General features: G+C 41.1%; 1 protein-coding gene across 1 annotated transcript in view; it reads left to right on the top strand.

The window, feature by feature from the left end:
- LOC309553570 (venom factor-like) overlaps positions 1-18,531 on the top strand; it is a 424,228-nt gene that overhangs the window by 394,202 nt on the left and 11,495 nt on the right. The window contains exons 34-38 of the mRNA XM_082254842.1: positions 759-846; positions 8,970-9,059; positions 11,982-12,087; positions 13,889-13,978; positions 17,393-17,479. Coding sequence (XP_082110968.1) covers positions 759-846; positions 8,970-9,059; positions 11,982-12,087; positions 13,889-13,978; positions 17,393-17,479 — 461 coding nt within the window. The remainder of the gene's footprint in view (positions 1-758; positions 847-8,969; positions 9,060-11,981; positions 12,088-13,888; positions 13,979-17,392; positions 17,480-18,531) is intronic.

The following is an 18,531-nucleotide window of genomic DNA, read 5'->3' as shown; positions in this document are numbered from 1 at the left end:
GGACAGTGGACCGCCCATAGAGCAGAGTGGGCTTTGTCCCTGTCCACTCTGCATATACTAAGTGGACACAGACCTATCATCTACCAGCTCTGCTCTGATCAGCAGGGGATCAGAAACCCTGTTGATCTAAATGGAGTCTGTCCCATGTGAAAGGGACCTAACATATAAGGACAACAAAAATCTGGTATTTGTCTGGTAAACAACACTTTATTAGTGTATTTCCTAAATTACATTTGTTTAATCAAGCACAGACCATTTGAGCACAAAAAGACAATTGCACAATAATAGCTACCTGTTTGTATACTATAAACCAATAGTGTATAACCTTTTGGGCCGCAGGTTGGACACACCTGCTGTAAAGTATTGATTAAAAGAACATATGCTTGCAATTGTTCCTATTATGAAAAGAAAACATTAGATCCGAATATTACTAGATGCCTGGCCTTGCTTCCCAAGACATAAGTACACATCTTCAATGGTTAGAGGCACGTTTCAGAACAATAGCTTGACCTTCTCATCTGTCTAAACTTTTATACCAATGGACAAGATGGAGACTTCATTTCAGAAATATCAATTCCTAGTAAAATTTCAAAATTTTGTTCAATTTTCTGCAACCTATAATAGCCAATCAGCTTTCAGTTTACAGTATTCTGTCCAGTTAAAAGTGATTGTTTGGGTTACTATACTTTGCAATAATTTAGTTCCATTGTTCCTTGCTCCACCCTATAAAGTCAGGCATATGATGTTCTCTTTCTCAGGTACCGTAGAGGCCAAGACCTTACCATGTCTATTGTGGATGTGACCATGATGACGGGATACTCTCCAGATGTTGATGACCTAAAGCGGGTGAGCACTGAGGAACACCTAGTCCCCTTATTATATTTCTCAAAAGAAAGAAATATATATATCAATATACAGTATCTCACAAAAGTGAGTACACCCCTCACATTTTCGTAAATATGTTATTAGATCTTTTCATGTGACAACACTGAAGAAATGACACTTTGCTACAATGTAAAGTAGTTAGTGTACAGCTTGTATAATAGTGTAAATTTGCTGTCCCTTCAAAATAACTCAACACACAGTCATTAATGTCTAAACCGCTGCAACAAAAGTGAGTACACCCCTAAGTGAAAATGTCCAAATTGGGCCTAATTAGCCATTTTCCCTCCCCGGTCTCATGTGACTGATAGTGTTACAAGGTTTCAGGTGTGAATGGGGAGCCGGTGTGCTAAATTTGGTGTTATTTCTCATACTAGTCACTTCAAAGATCAACATGGTACCTCATGCCAAAGAACTTTCTGAGGATCTGAAAAAAAGAATTGTCACTTTACATAAAGATGGCATTGGCTGTAAGAATATTGCCAAGACCATGAAAATTAGCTGCAGCACAGTGGCCAAGACCATACAGTGGTTTAACAGGACAGATTCCACTCAGAATAGGCCTCGCCATGGTTGACCAAAGCAGTTGAATGCACGCATTGCATGCATATCCAGAGGTTGTCTATGGGAAATAGACGTATGAGTGCTGCCAGCATTGTTGCAGAGGTTGAAGGGGTGGGGGGTCAGCCTGTCAGTGCTCAGACTATACACTGCACACTGCATCAAATTGGTCTGCATGGCTGTCATCCCAGAAAGAAGCCTCTTCTAAAGATTATGCACAAGAAAGCCCGCAAACAGTTTGCTGGAGACAAGCAGACTAAGAACATGGATTACTGGAACCATGTCTTGTGGTCTGATTAGACAAAGATAAACGTATTTGGTTCAGATGGTATCAAGCATGTGTGGCCGCAACCAGGTGAGGAGTACTAAGACAAGTGTGTCTTGCCTACAGTCAAGCATGGTGGTGGGAGTGTCATGGTCTGAGGCTGCATGAGTGCTGCCAGCACTGGGGAGCTACAGTTCATTGAGGGAACCATGAATGCCAACATGTACTGTGACATACTGAAGCAGAGCATGATCCTCTCCCTTTGGAGACTGGGCCGCAGGGCAGTATTCCAACATGATAACGACCCCAAACACACCTCCAAGAGGACCACTGCCTTGCTAAAGAAGCTGAGGGTAAAGGTGATGGACTGGCCAAGCATGTCCCCAGACCTAAACCCTATTGAGCATCTGTGGGGCATCCTCAAATGGAAGGTAAAGGAGTGCAAGGTCTCTAACACCCACCAGCTCCGTGATGTCGTCATGGAGGAGTGGAAGAGGACTCCAGTGGCCACCTGTGAAGCTCTGGTGAACTCCATGCTCAAGACGGTTAAGGCAGTGCTGGAAAATAATGGTGGCCACACAAATATTGACACTTTGGGCCCAATTTGGACAATTTAACTTAAGGGTGTACTCACTTTTGTTGTCAGTGGTTTAGACATTAATCACTGTGTGTTGAGTTATTTTGAGGAGACAGCAAATTTACACTGTTATACAAGCTGTACACTCCCTACTTTACATTGTAGCAAAGAGTAATTTCTTCAGTGTTGTCACGTGAAAAGATATAATAAAATATTTACAAAAATGTGAGGGGTGTACTCACTTTTGCGAAATACTGTATATCATATATATAGCTTTACTCTTGTATACTAAAGAAAGTTGAGTGCTGGAAAGATTATTTGATTTGCATACATAATTGACAAGCTTACACAAGATTAAAGAAGAACTAGTTTCATAGTAGATAAGAGTAAGGTAAGGTTATAACCCCTGTTTTTTTTTTTTTTTTTCTTGCCATCTCTGTCAAATTGTGAAGATTTCCCTTCACTTCCTGTCCCATAGCCAAACAGGAAGTGAAAGATAATCCCTGCAAATTAAGGGAATTCCTTGGAGCCCCCCAGATCACTAGAACTAGTGTCCCCATTGATAGATTTTCCCTCTTTTACTTTATTGGGCACAACCCAAAATGTGGGATTTTCTTTTACCTTCACTTTCAATGATAACGATAAACAGGACAAATAGAAAGGGTAAATCTCCTTTGTGGCAGCACAGACAGCAATACAAATTGACATGGGTTCTAATCCTTCTCCACTCTAAAACTATAAAAACAGTTTTGCCTTTAGTTATACTTTAGGCTGCCCATTGGTAGATCAAAATTCAGCCAGTTTAGCAGAGACCAGCTGAATTTTGACTCCTGTATAGACACTATGAGGGAGATTTACTAAAACGGGTGCACACAGAATCTGGTGCAGCTCTGCTAGGTTTTATTGCCAAAGCCTAACTAAGCAAGTTTAAGTTAGTAGCTGATTGGCTACCGTACACACCTGCACTAGATTCTGTGTGCACCAGTGTAACGGAACCACAACCCACACTGTACTTGTGGACTTAGGTCAGTATACGGCTTCCTCCCAGTCGTGAACATAGATATCAGATTTTCCAGCCGCCCCCATACAAAGCTAGCCGACAACTTATGTACTGGAATCTTTGCCTTTATTGAACAGTTTCACACTCAATTTATACACACATGAGCACACTCCCCTCCTGATCAGATTACAACATACAGGTCAGGGGTTGCCTAAATACATTATCACGTGCAGATGAAATTGTATACAGAAATAGAATTAACCTGAACTAATTATCTAGCCATCTGGACAGAACAATATGTGAAATCATTAACATTTAACAATGGAACAGACAGGCTTAACAGAATACATGTCTCACCTCAATACACAAACAATAGGGAGAGCCTGTCTCTGACATTGAAGTTCAATACACATTATCATAAGTAAACACAGACCCCATTTGAAGCAATCCAAACCATTAAGTATCTGTCTTTCACTCCCAGTGACGGTGAGTACCATTACAACCAGTATTAGTAAATTTCCCCCTGTGGTTGTACAGAAGTTTATCTACTGATCGACTTCTGTACAACCGCCTTGCTGGAAAACGTCCCCTTTGATCAGTGCTGCAGGCTATAGCCTGCAGGGCTGATCAGTGTATTCTGATGTTGGGAAGGTCTCCTCACTGTCCGAATACAATAGCTCAGTGGGAGGATTTCCCCATCTGTCTCGAATGTGTGGCTGGAGCGATTAGGTCAGTTTTAAAAAAACTGACCCATCTATAGCCATCTTTGGGCTGATCATACACAGATAATACTATATGTAGCACCCCCCCCCCACACACACACCTCTGACACCCCAAAGGCATGATATCACGTCCAGAGGCAGGGCCGGTTATCATTTCACCCCAGGGCTGAGTTCATGGCTAGGATAGGGGGATTGAAAAATAATATTGGGGGTCAGTCACTTTTGTTTTTTTAGAGTTTTTTTAGAGTTTTATTGCAGAACAGTGAGGGTTAGGGGTCCCAGATACCATATCAGATCACTTATAGCAGGCATGTCCAACCTGCGGCCCGAGGGCCGCATGCGGCCCGGAACCTCAGGCAATGCGGCCCACTGCCCCCTGACAATTTTTTATTTTTTTGCTGGGAGGAAGAAAGTCAGGTAGGGGTACAGCCACAGCAGCTGCCAACTAACGGTAGGCAGAGGCTGCCTCAGAGGGGAGGGGGGGGAGCATGTGCAGTGTTTCTGACTCCTACCACCATGACCACTTCAAATCACTGAATGGTCATGGTGGTTACAGTGTTCCTTTATTATCGCTCAGAGGAAGTAAACCTCTGTACACTGTTTCCATTTCATTTGATCATCCTCTAGTTGTGTTAAATTAGTGTGGGGGGCATGGTGGCGCAGGAAGGGCGCAGCGGCATTTTATTACTTATATACCTTAACTATAGTATATATTTTATATGCGGACCGAGAAAATTTCTCTACATTCAATGTGGCCCAGAGAAGCCAAAAGATTGGACACCCATGACTTATAGCCTCTCCAGATCCAGATCAGTTTTCAACTTCACAGTATCAGAACTTTTAAGCCGACCCAACAATGCTGTAAGCATGTTCCAAAATTCCGTACATCTTCTAAGTGAGTCATCAGGCGCTGTGAGAAACCAGCCTTCTTCCTGGTTCTCTCCAGCAAGGGGTCTCCCCTGGATCTCTTCCAGGCAGGACAGCTTCAGGACACCTTAGGCCCCAAAACAGGCTATTGGGCCTAGCAGCAGAGATCCTTTCAGCAGCACCAAGCTCCCCCGCCCCCCTCACTCCAGGGCTTAGCCCAGGGGAAAAGAGTGTGCACATGGCCTGTCCCAAATATTTAAATTCTCCCTCAGCATGCACCAGTGACATAAACCTCCTACTGGATTAGCTGAAGAAAATAGGCATTTTGATAAGGCAGTCTTGTTTATGAAATCTCATACTATGGCCAGTGGTACCAGTGACACCTACTGGCGACAGTGAGAAATCACAACCCAACTGAGTTTTTTTTACCTGAGAATAAATTCCAATTCAATGTGAAATCACTAGTGATCAGAGGAACTGCACAGCTGATGAATCTCTAGCCTTTATTGTTCCATGTAGAATCATCATGGATCAGAGGAACCGCACAAAGGAGAGATTCCCATCCTTCAGTTTTCTATGTAGAATCATGTAGAATCCTTCATAAAAGCCATACTTTAGCTTCTATGCATAAAAAATGGTTTATAAATGGAGGAAGTTGACCTTTCATTAATTCATTTGTCCTCAATTCATAGACCATTTTAAATTCATAGAAGTTTTAGGAAAAGCTTCTATGAATGGAGGAAAGGGCAGAAAAAGTGGCATAGTAGGGCACACTTGATGAGTACATGTCACAAGTCCATCAGCTCTTATAACCCCCACCTCACCAGAAGATTACAGCGATGGGAGCAGAAGGGGATCGATGGAGAAAGATTTAAATGAATGCAGGAGCCGGCAGAACAAAGGCGCATTGGTTTAATAGTAAATAATGTGCTGATTTTTATTTTTTTCTTCCAATTTCTCCTCCAATGGTTTTCCTCCATTATCACATGGCCTACTAGTGAAGACTACAAGTGGCCATTTTCATTGTGCTGGCATATTCCATCATTGCCATGGTCCCTTACATTTTGGCAATCTCCAGAGCAGTGATGTCATGTACCATCTTATCCAGTTAGAAGACATTTCAGTTTAACCTTAACCACTTCCATACAGAGCAATTAGACCCCCTTCCTGCCCAGACCAATTTTCAGCTTTCAGCACTCTGACACTTTGAATGACAATTGCTCAGTCATGCTACACTGTAACCAAACAAAATTTTTATCATTTTTTTCACACAAATAGAGCTTTCTTTTGGTGGTATTTGATCACAATTTTTTTTCGTGATATAAGCAAAAAAATGTGCAAAAAATTTGAAAAAAAAAACACTTTTTTTAATTTCTATTATAAAATTTTGCAAAAAAATTAATTTTTCTTCATACATTTGGGCCAAAATTTATACTGCTACATATCTCTGGTAAAATTAACCCAAATTAGTGTATATTATTTAGTCTATGTGAAAGTTATTAAGTCTAGAAGCTATGGTACCAATTGCTGAAAATTGATCACACCAGATGTACTGACGGCCTATCTCCTTTCTTGAGGCCCTGAAATGTCAGGACAGTACAAATACCCCCCAAATGACCCCTTTTTGTAAAGTTGACAGTCCAAGGTATTTAGTAAGAGGCATGGTAAGTTTTTTGAAGTTATAATTTTTTCCCCACAATTCTTGGGAAAATGAAGAAAAAAATGTTTTTTTCTTTTTTTTTCCCCACAAAGTTGTCAATTTATAAGCTATTTCTAACACACAGCACGTACACAGCAAAAATGACACCCCAAAGTACATTCTGCTACTCCTTCTGAGTATGGTGATACCACATGTGTGAGACTTTTACACAGCCTGGCCACAAAAAGAGACTCCACATCCAAGTAGCACCTTCAGGCGTTCTAGGAGCACATAAAACTTTCTTACTACCTATCACAATTTTGAAGGCCCTATAGCACCAATACAATGGAAAAGTCCACAAAATTACCCCATTTTGGAAAGCAAACACTCCAACGTATATTCTATGAGGCAATATGGGTCGTTTGAACATGTCATTTTTTTCCACAAGTTTTTGGAAAATGTGGGAAAAAAATGAAAACTTTTTTTTTTTACACAAAGTACCAAAATACATTCTGCCACTCCTCCTGAGTATGGCAATACCACATGTGTGAAACTTTTTCACAGCCTAGCCATATAGAGGGGCCCAACATCCAAGGAGCACCATCATGCATAGCCACTTGCCTAGGCCTATTTTTGACATTTGGCGTTTACAAGCTAAAATCAGTTGTTTTTGCTAGAAAACTACTTAGAACCCCCAAACATTATATATTGTTTTTTAGCAGAGACCCTAGAGAATACAATGGAGATTATTGCAATATTTTTTATCACACCATATTTGCGCAGTGGTCTTCCAAAGCAATTTTTGGGGAAAAAAATCACTTTTTTTAAATAAAAAATAAGAAACCAGTAAAGTTAGCCCAATTTTTTTCCATAATATGAAAGATAATGTTATGCCGAGTAAATAGATACCAAACATGTCATGCTTCAAAATTGCGCACGCTCACGGAATGGCGACAAACTTTGGTACTTAAAAATCCCCATAGGCAACATTTTAAAAATTTCTACAGGTTGCCATCTTAGAGTTACAGAGGAAGTCTAGGGCTCAAATTATTGCTCTTGCTCTAACGATCGCGGCAATACCTCACATGTGTGGTTTGAACACCGTTTACATATGTGGGCGGGGTTTCCGTTTGCGTTTGCTTCTGCGCGCGAGCTCACGGGGACAGAGCGCTTTAATTTTTTTTTTTTACTATTTATTTTATTTATTATTTTTTATTTTTACACCGTTTTAAAAAAAAAAATGATCATTTTTATTTCTATTACAAGGAATGTTTACATAGAATAGAAATAGGCACGACAGGACCTCTTTCTTGTGAGATCTGGGGTCAAAAAGTGCTCAGATCTTACAAGTACACTAAAAGATAGAAAAAAATAATAATAATAATAATAATAATAATAATAAAATAAACTGAAAAAAAAAAACGGTTGCTAGGCAACGACGTTTGCCGTAGCTCCGGTCCTCCAAGACCATAGAGTCGAGTGAGGGCAAGCTTGCCCTCACTCAACATCCTGTCTGTGAGGATCCGGGACTGGATTGTTTTCCCCGCTGACGGCGGGTCCGGTAAGCGGGGTAAAGGACCGGAACGCGGCAGGAGGGGGGGCACCTCTTCCGCCATCCCGGAAGGGTGATCCCACGGCGAATCCGCCACTGGGACCACCCTTATCAGAAAGCCAACCGTTCACCATTTAAAAAAATACCAAGGTTATGGCAGCTAGCGCATTAAGGAGGGAACACGCTGGAGCCGCTCATGTGATCAGCTGTGATTGACACAGCCAATCACGTGGTAAACAGCCAATTTCATTGGCTGTTTACCTTGATCGGGGTTGGGCTCAGTCCGAGGGACAAGCCTCATCCTTGATCGCCGCACTGCGCGCCCCCGGGGGCGCACAGTAGTGGCGAGACCGGGCGGACGTCATATGACGCCCGCCTGGATCTAGAAAGCCACCCTGCCGGCGTCATTTGTCTATACGCCGGTAGGGATGTGGTTAAAAGCGCATCAATTTCTTTTTTTTTCTTTGTGGCCACCGTTTCCACATTTATAGATAAAAGATTATATGAGGGAATACAACATTTATCACAATAAGTTGAGATCTGGAGGTGGGTTGTTATGTCTAATGTTTGTTGTTTTAATATTTTAATTCAGTTTAATTCAATAAAGGAACTGTATGTGATTTTAATTAACCAGGAGTCGTCATAGTGTGATTCGTGCATTTATTAAAAAGGATTTTAAAGGAATTTTGAAGATCAGGAGGAAGGTTAAGCCCATATCTATTTTTTGTTTGTTCTGCGGTACGTACGATTTGTTTCTGTGGAGGGCTTCCTTGCTTTGTTTAAGTGGATTGTTGCAGACCTGGTAGGCTCTCGTAGAAATATATTCTATGTAGTTTTTTTTTTCATTTGAACTGCGATGATATTTGCTGAACAGTTTGTCAATAAATGATTTATCATACCACAGCTTCAAAATGGAGTGGACCGATACATTTCAAAATTTGAAATCAACAAAGGAGCAAATGATAAAGGCACTCTCATCATATACCTGGACAAGGTAAGATGAACTTAGAACTTCAACACTGGACCCTATGGGAAATTACTATTACTATCTATTTACATGACCTTTATGTATGTGAATGGATCAGCTCATTGTAAATAATCTTACCGAGTGTTTTATCCACTTGACTACCATAAGGTTTTACTCCCCCCCCCATAGGAGTTGGCGCTTCACGCATACCTATATAGCATCAAGGGGTAAGCAGTTCATGTATAGTCATTATTCTGGTGTAGTTGATGGCTGAAATAGAGGACACTCAGGGCGAGCTCAGCTGCAGAGAGAAGTCAGCTCTGAAAGTGGAAATAAAAACAAAAAGCAGAGCGCCTCTAAGTGTTATCAGTTTAATTAAAAGGGTAAGGCAGGTACAGGAAATCTGCTCACATTTGAAACAGTATAAAATAGCTCATCTGTTAGGTGGTCTGCAGGAACACAGGGGTCCATGGCTGGATGTTTGTGGCTCCAAGAGGTGGTGCAGGGGATGGTGAAGGAGGGAGATGTCTGGAGGGCCAAGAGACCAGATAGTAGGATGGCCAGCGGCTTCAGGAAGGTGTTCTGTTCCTCAGGGAGACACCTGGGGAACCGAGAGACCGTTAGGTAGGATGGCTCTCGGCTTCAGAAGGGCGCCCTGCTCCTCAGTACATCCGGCGCCGACAGATAGGGGAGCCCAGCGTGACAGATCCAGCAGCCAATCGCACAACGCATTTGTGAGCGTGCGCAGTAGCCTCACAGGGCGTGCGCGCTCCTTTCTCAAGTGCAGTGCTGATGTATGACCCTGGAATAGGGATGCTGGATTTCTCAAGTGACTTTTGGACTTGTAATCCACTATTGGAGATTAGGATATCTCTGACATCCACAATGGTGGAAAGCCAGGGCCTGGTAGTTCTGCCACTGCCCCAGACACCTGGCATCTTCCTCCGTCCCTTCTTCCTCCCCCACTGCCGCCCCTTTCCTCAGCTCACAAGGTGTGAGCTGTGCGCTGTCTGTCTCTTTTCTGCAGTTGAACTTCTGGCTCAGATATCCAATGCAATATGAGCCAAAATTTCACAAACCCCCTGCCCCCGCAGTCTTCTGGGACACATCACAGGGACTATGGGACTATTTGCGCACTAGGAAACCGGATGTGAAGCCGCAGGGCTGGACTTTCTATTTTCCTTACCTGAGATGCCAGCGCCTGCACCCGAAGCCAATTAAGGAATCGGCTCGGGTGAGGATATCGCTGGATCCCTGGACTGGTAAGCATCCTTATATTAAAAGTCAGCAGCTACAGTATTTGTAATTTTTTTGGGGGGAGCCTGGAGCTTCTCTTTAATGACACCCCAAAGGCAGGTCTCAAGTGCATTTGCCTGCACTAGAATGCCTTGTATAGAAGTACCATGCAATCCGAGTGCTTTGCGTTTTTTTAAAGTGGTGCATGCACTACTTTTGCTGCAATTAGGTGCCATTCGGCCCATTCAAAATGAATGGGCTCAAATCTCACCACACTGAACCAACCGCATGCAAATCCCTCAGGAACACAGAATGTATTCCTGTACGATTCCTGGTGTGAACCGGACTTGAAGCACCCCACAGGGGATACGGTGGGGAAAATAATTATTTGATCCCCTGCAGATTTTGTACGTTTGCCCACTTACAAAGAAATGAAGTGTCTATAATTTTTATCATAGGTGTATTTTAAATTATAGAGACAGAATATTAACCAAAAATCCATACAAAAACACATGATACAAAAGTTATAAATTGAGTTGCAGTTCAGTGAGTAAAAGTTAACTTTGTAGCATTGAGGGGGCCAATAGACGGGGCCATGCATTGTAAAATCTTGGATGAGAACCTTCTTCCCTCAGCCACAACACCGAAGATGGGTCTTGGATGGGACTTCCAGCATGACAATGACCCAAAACATACCGCCAAGGCAACAAAAGAGTGGCTCAAGAAGAAGCACATTAAGGTCATAGAGTGTCCTAGCCAGTCTCCAGACCTTAATCCTATGGAAAATGTATGAAGGGAGCTGAAACATCTTAAGTGCTTGCTAAAAAGGATTTCTCCACCAAGTTCTAAGTCGTGTTTTGCTTGGGGATCAAATACTTATTTTACTCACTGACCTGCAACTTAATTCATAGTAAGTTTTTTAAGTGTTTTTTTTTTTTTTTCTGGATTTTTGGTTGATATTCTGTTCCTATTATACACCTATGATAAAAATTATAGACCCTTCACTTCTTCTTCTTCTAAGTGGGCAAACTTACAAAATCTGCAGTGGATCAAATAATTATTTTCCCCATCGTACAGTGTATGTGTGTGTGTATATATATATATATATATATATATATATATATATATATATATATATAATATATATTCTTACCTTTCTCTGTTTGTGGGTCCTCTACATCTACAGTCTGCTCTGCTCTGCAAGTGGGCAGTCCTGGATGAGCAGCATTGACAAGAAGACATTAGCTGTGGCAAGATGTACCACTCTCTGCAACAATAATCATAGGGTGCTGTTCTAAAGGGGAAGGGCCATGACACCCTGCACTCAGTCTTTCCTCAGTCTTCTGGATTTATTGATGCTGGTTGTCATTAAATTCAAAAGACGGAACACATCTTGTGTCAAAAAAAGGAACTGTAGGGGTAATTTAGGCTGGAGTTTGCGCATAAAAACAAAATATAATTAGGAGATATACTTCCCTTACCCCCAGCTTCCACCTGTGGTACCTAAGTGAAGGTGACGTCAAACTGTCTAAGTGGCTAATTGTTTTTATTGCAGTAATTCTTTCTTAATGATCCTGAATAGGCAGCCTAATTGGCTGATCTTTGGAGGGAGAATCTGCAATCTATATGAAATACCAAAATACGGAGCAGAAAAAATGTACCTGGAAAATGCTTCTGTGTGTGAGTTTATTTACTCAAATAACTTTCATTCAGATTTCTCATACGGAAGAAGAATGTCTGAAGTTCAATGCTCACCGATACTTTGACGTGGGTCTCGTACAAGCTGGGTCCGTCACTATCTATGACTATTACTCACCAGGTAAACTTCCAGAAGTAAAATGTATCTATCATAAAACACTGAAAAATCATCTCCAATTTTCTCCTAAACTTTGAAAATACAAACTTTCTACAAGTCAGAGCTTTGACGCTTCTTTTTTCACCCAATATGAGGATATGGAGGTTAGATGTGGGTAAAGTGCCTAAGCTCTTACCTTTTTAAAAAGGTGAGTTATTGGGTACAATATATCTACACTTGAATATCCATATTCTTTTAAGCTGTATTAGGACAGGTTTGCTTTAAGGCTCCATTCACACTTGTGTAACTCCAAAGTCGTGCAATTTCCATTGCAACTTTGATGCAACTATTGATGACTTTGTCTTTAACTGTTACATTGATAACATTAAAATGCGACTTTTGAGAGTTTACATTGCAGTCCATAGCACTCAAGTAGCATAAAAGTCACCAGTCTCCAGCTGGTGGTTGCTACAGCACCCAGTATATTAGAGCCTTTTCTTTTTTTTTTTTAGGAACATGTACATTGGATACAAGGATACAAAGTCACATGACAAGGCTCACAAGTGTGAATGGAGCCTAAAAGTCAACTTCATTCAAAATCCATTGCATGGAATAAAGTATGCATGAGGAAGCTTTAGAAACCCTTGTAGGCATTAATCGCTCAATTTGCATCCTTTGTTGATATCCCTCACTTTCTGTCCTAGAGACACAGGTCATAAAGACCGAAAGTGAGGAAAAATGTCCCCTGACAGAGGTTCTAGTCCCCCATTTCATCCAAAAGTAAAAATAAAAAAAAAAGTTGCGATCTGATGATGTCATTCTACAAAGCTTTCCTGAAAGCTGAGCATAGGTACAAGGAACACACACACACACACACACATATAATAGTGCACTTCTGGTTACTATGCAAGAAATGAAATACTGAAAATATATCATTATACAATCAAACAGTGAAATGAATAGCCCATAAGGTTCAATATGAAAACAAGTCCATGTGCAAATAGCATTGAAACATATAGTGGAATGAATGTGTATCTAATTCATCTTAAGATAATGATATATATTAAACTGGGTGGCAAACCAAGTGAATTGTTAAGGAATTCCACAATACACACATGCCCTCCATCGTAATCAAGCCTCCAGGTCTCTCTAAATGGGATCAGTGTAATCCATTGGGTGTCAACATATGATACCCCCCAATACCAATGCCACAACTTTGGATCCAACTCAGACAGTTGGAAAAGGAGCAAAGGCCTCACATAGCGTGAATATTTCAACATAAGGAAATCAAAAGTCCCTCCAAAGACCCCTTATTCTAATGCATTTGGTCACAGAGATATGGCAGGAGGGACCAGGATGGTTGAGGTGGAGGGCAAAGTACAGAAATTCAAACAATAAAGGTCTTGGGTGCCACCCAGAAGACCGATGCCAGCAATGATTTGATTTCCTGGAGTAATACCAGTCTCATTGTGCAGATAGAATCCTAGAGTCAATATAACTACACGTCAGTCCCAATATAGATAGCAGCACACAACCAATACAGAATTGCAAGACCCGGCAGTTCTTAATTATACATAATAGTGATAGAATTGACATGGACTATTACAGAAGATCATTCCTCTTGGGATTAACACACATGTTATCCCCTACAAGGAAGGTTAAAGCATTATTTGGAGGAATTACTGTAATTTCCTTTTTTTCCTGTAATAAATACTTGTAAATGTTCCATTGTATATCACTTTTAATGCATGCACTTAAAACTATATCTGGTGCTAGGTCCACTATAAAGCCTTCCTGCCTAATGTCATCTACTTTGCTTTTCCAGAAACTCGTTGCACCAAGTTTTACCACACAGAAGAAGGTAGCCATTTGTTTGGTCGCCTCTGTCAGGGAGATGTGTGTCGCTGTTCTGAAGGTAAGGCCTAAATCAGCAATAAGTCATCCTGGTGTAGTATCTTAGTGGCGTAGAATTTACCTTAACTGAACTAAAATCACAAGGTCTAGAACCAGGTTTATTCTAAGCTCAAAAATATTGGCAAACCAAGTTTTATATAGCTGGTGGAAAACATGGAATATGTGTGCACATAAATACATTGTTTCTGGGGGTAATATTGATTTTGGAAATGTTACCTTTGAAAGCTGCAAATCATTTATTGTATTTGTAAACTTATTTTCCTACAAGCCTGTTTGACCCACACATTTAAAGCAGAACTAAACACTTCTATGGTCTTCAGCCAAGGAAGCTGCCATCTTGGCCTCTGATCTTCAACTGCTATGGTGCTGTACATGTGATCAGTTATGACACCAGCCATTTGATGGTTTGGTTGAGAGCACAACCAATATGACAGTTACATTCATGATACGTGCCTGGAATGTAACTGTGTATTGAAACTGTTAACTTGATGGGTTTAGTCCTGCTTTAAGTTAAATTCCAGGTATGGCAATTTTTTCATAATTACATTGGCCCAGCTTCGGCTATTATAGTGGTGTAACACTGTCCCGGTGGGGCTTGCTGTGTGTTGACTTCTTTGGTCTCCCTCTGATTACCTGCAGACAGTCACTAGGGAGATTTTTCACACATCCATCCTTACTCCCAGTTGCTCGTTACTCAATAAACATTCCACGGGATTGGGTTTAATATTTATTGTGGAACTTGGATTGGAGAAAGGAAAAGTGGGATACTCAAACTGAACTATTCACAGTAGATGAGGACAACTCTCACTCGGCCTCACTAGTTTCTGTAGGGAAAGTGTGAAGTGTCAGGGTGACCGTAATGTAGTGTAGGGTGAACTGACAGTGACTGCTTTGGCAGGGTGACCTAACCCTTCCATATCAGGGTGACCGCTATAGAGAAAAGATAGTTTCTCTCAAGTCACTTTCGCTGCAGTAATATGGCTTCGCCCCTGTCAGCTTGCTTTTTGGCTGCAGGCGTCTATAGGGATTTTTTGAGCACATGTTTGGAGTCAGGCATGACATCTGAACATGTGTATAGGGGGTATATACACACACCCATGTATGTATATATACACCTGCACATATATAGGTGTGAAAGGAGCAGAAAACACTACTTGTGCTAATGAAATAATTAACACCAATATAGTTACGCTCCTATCACACCTATATATGTGTATGTGTAAAATACATATAAGTATGTGTGTATATATATATATATACCCCTATACAGAAGTTCAGCTGTTTTGCCTGCCTCCAAAGAACCCCAAAAAATGCCCAAAAAAACGCTAGCGTCAAAAAAAAAAAACGCCCAGGTGTGTTGTTGCAGGCATTTTTTGGGGGTTTTTGGAGGCAGGCAAAACATCTGAACTTGTGTATAGTGGTATATATACACACATACTTATATGTATTTTACACTTAGACATATATAGGTGTGATAGGAGTGGAGCCATATTAGTGTAAATGATTTCATTAGCGCATGCATATATTTCTGCTACTATCACACCTAGATATGTCTAGGTGTATATATACATATAAGTATGTGTGTATATATACCCGTATACACAAGTTCAGATGTTTTGCCTGCCTCAAAAGACCCCAAAAAATGCCCAAAAAAATGCTCGCTACTAAACCGGCAAGGTGTGAAAAGAGAGAAGCCACTATCCTGTTCTATAAGTGACCTAATACAAACAATCTTTTTTTTATGGTTCTGGACATGCTACAGAGCTGAAACTTCACAGGTACACTTTTTAGACCCCCCAAATACTAAATCCAAAGACTGAAAAGTGCTAATACACTTGAGCCATAGCCAAGAATATCATTATATATACTGTACAGTACAGTACATATATTGGAATGTATTGCCAGTAGCCTAACTCCCATCATTGGAAAATTAAAAAATCAGCACCCATTAAGACCTAACCATAACATGTCCAAATTTGCACCCTACCACAACTGACTTTGTAAAAAAAGTAAGCTCAGACAAAGGTTAAAAAGTGTGCTTGGTGTACGTCACAGTGTCTGCTAAATGCCCATTCAGTAGCTTAGTAAAAACTTCCATAATTATTGGGTCTTACTCTTCTTGTGCACGCACTATTTAAGCTTTGCCATCCCACTGATTTAAATGGTTTCCCCCAATTAGAACATTTACAGCACAAGGAGAATAAAGCCTGCATGCAAAGGGCTCTTGGTGACCTTTTGCACCCAGTGCCTATGTGAACTTACTGCTGGCACATGAAGGAGGACTGTGACATGACCTAACCTTTGGAAGACCTCTGAGCTGACTTGAACATTAAGAACAAAAAAACCCCCGGCATTGGTGTCAGTGGCAGCAATAATAACTCCTAGCATTGGTGTTAGTAAGTGCAAAAATAACCCCCAACATTGATGTCAATAACTACAATATTAACCCCCCCCCCCCCCCACACACACACACACACACTGGTGTCAGTGGGTGCAATATTACACCCAGCATTGGTGTCAATGAATGTAAAAATAACCTTCAGTATTGGTGTCAGTGGCAGTAATAACCCCCCCAGGATTGGTGTCAATGAATGTAATAAGTGCCCACAACATTGGTGTCAGTGACAGTAATAACAACCCCCAGCATTGCTATCAGTGGATGCAATGTTAGTCCCTGTCACTGGTGTCAGTGAGTGCAACAATAGCCCTCACCATTGGTATCAGTGGATGCAATAATAGTGCCTTATTAGTGTCAGTGAGTGTAATAAACCCCAACATTGGTGAGTGTAATAATAACCCCCCCCCCCAACATTTGTGTCAATAGGTGCAATAGTCACCCCCAGCATTGGTATCAGTGGATGCAATAATAGTCCTGAGCACTAGTGTCAATGAGTGCAATAATAACCCTCAACATTGGCATTGGTGGATGCAATAACAACCACCCATCATTGGTGTCAGTGGATGCAATAATAGTCCCCAGCAGTTGCGTCAGTGAGTGCAAAAAAAACCTCAACATTGGTATCAGTGGATGCAAACATACCCCCCCCCCCCAACATTGGTATCAGTGAGTATAATAACAACCCCCAACATTTGTGTCAATGAGTGCAATAATAACTCCCAGTACTGATGTCAGTGAGTCTGATCATTTTACCTGCAGCAGTTAGAGGCTATTGCCTATTTACATTTATTCGGGGCCTATGTAGGAAAACTGCATTAAAAAAAAGAAAGAAAGAAAGAAAAGTGGAGTTCCTGCCCTTGACATGCCTGTTTAATGTATAACCTGAACTCTGTTCCCTTTTTTTTCTCCAGTTTTTGAAATTAAATAAAAAAGACCTACTCTGATGGACTGGACTGAAGGGAAATTGGACTGTATATTACTTTGTTCTTCTCTTACCCTGACTTTTCTTTCTTAAAGGTAATTGCTTGATGGCACAGGATCCTACAAAAAGCTACAGCGCCTTAGAGCGAAAGGAAAAGGCATGTGAATCGGGGATGGACTATGGTGAGATATATGACTGTTAAATATCTGACTTATGGTTATTGTCCCTCATTAGTCATAGGTGGAATTTTATGTTGGAGATTTAAAGCACAAAAAGGTTACTTGAAAAGGGATATCAATGGCAAGTTTATAGTTCTTGATCTCTCACCTGCACTCACCTGCAATGACCTCAATGAGGAGGCCCATTTCTATAAAGTCATGCAGCTGGAAGAATGGGAATATCACAAGGTAAGTGGGAATACCCAAAATATGAAGGTGGACAGGAACAAAGCTTGACCTAAAGCTTTTTATTGCAAACCCCAGGAAATGTAAGTATCCAGTGACTGGTTCCTTCTGTAAATGAAATATTAGTTTTAATTGGACAGACTCCTTGGATATGTTGACTTTTGGGGCTGTTTACATAGATACTTAAGATCCAAGGACTGTGCCCTTCAAAAATGGTATTGCTAAATTTTCACATGTATTACAATTATATTGTATTTTTCACCCCTAGTTAATGTTTCACATTGGGAAAAAATGCACCTCCACTAGTGCACTTATGGACACAAAAGGGTGATTGAAGTACTCCTCCACCAATAAGTAACACTCCAAGCCTCTTACCCATGTAGATCACCCACAAAAAGCTATCTATAGCGCTCAATTACAAATCAACCCAGGACCGATTGTTTAGAATAACCTCCTGGTGCCTTAAAATCCTATGGCCAGGAACACTTCATCAGAAGCAGCATCCAACACCATCAATAATCAAAAAAGAACCTCATTGTTCTCATTGATCCATCAGTATTAACCAGTTAAGCCCCGGAGGATTTCGCTGCTCAAAGACCAGACCCTATTTTGCGATTCTGCACTGCGTGACTGTAACGGACAATTGCGCGGTCGTGCGACGCTGTACCCAAATAAAATTGGTGGCCTTTTTTCCCCACAAACAGAGCTTCCTTTTGGTGGTATTTGATCACCTGTGCGATTTTTACTTTTTGCGCTATAAACAAAAAAGAGCAACGAGAATAACCGGAAGTGACGTTACGGACCGGAGCCGAGTACTCCCAACGCTACCT

This window comes from Pelophylax lessonae, assembly GCF_965119305.1.
Source record: "Pelophylax lessonae genome assembly, chromosome: 4".
Lineage (NCBI taxonomy): Eukaryota > Metazoa > Chordata > Amphibia > Anura > Ranidae > Pelophylax > Pelophylax lessonae.
The sequence above is the reverse complement of the archived record's forward strand: the minus strand, read 5'-3'. Positions and strand labels throughout refer to the sequence as shown.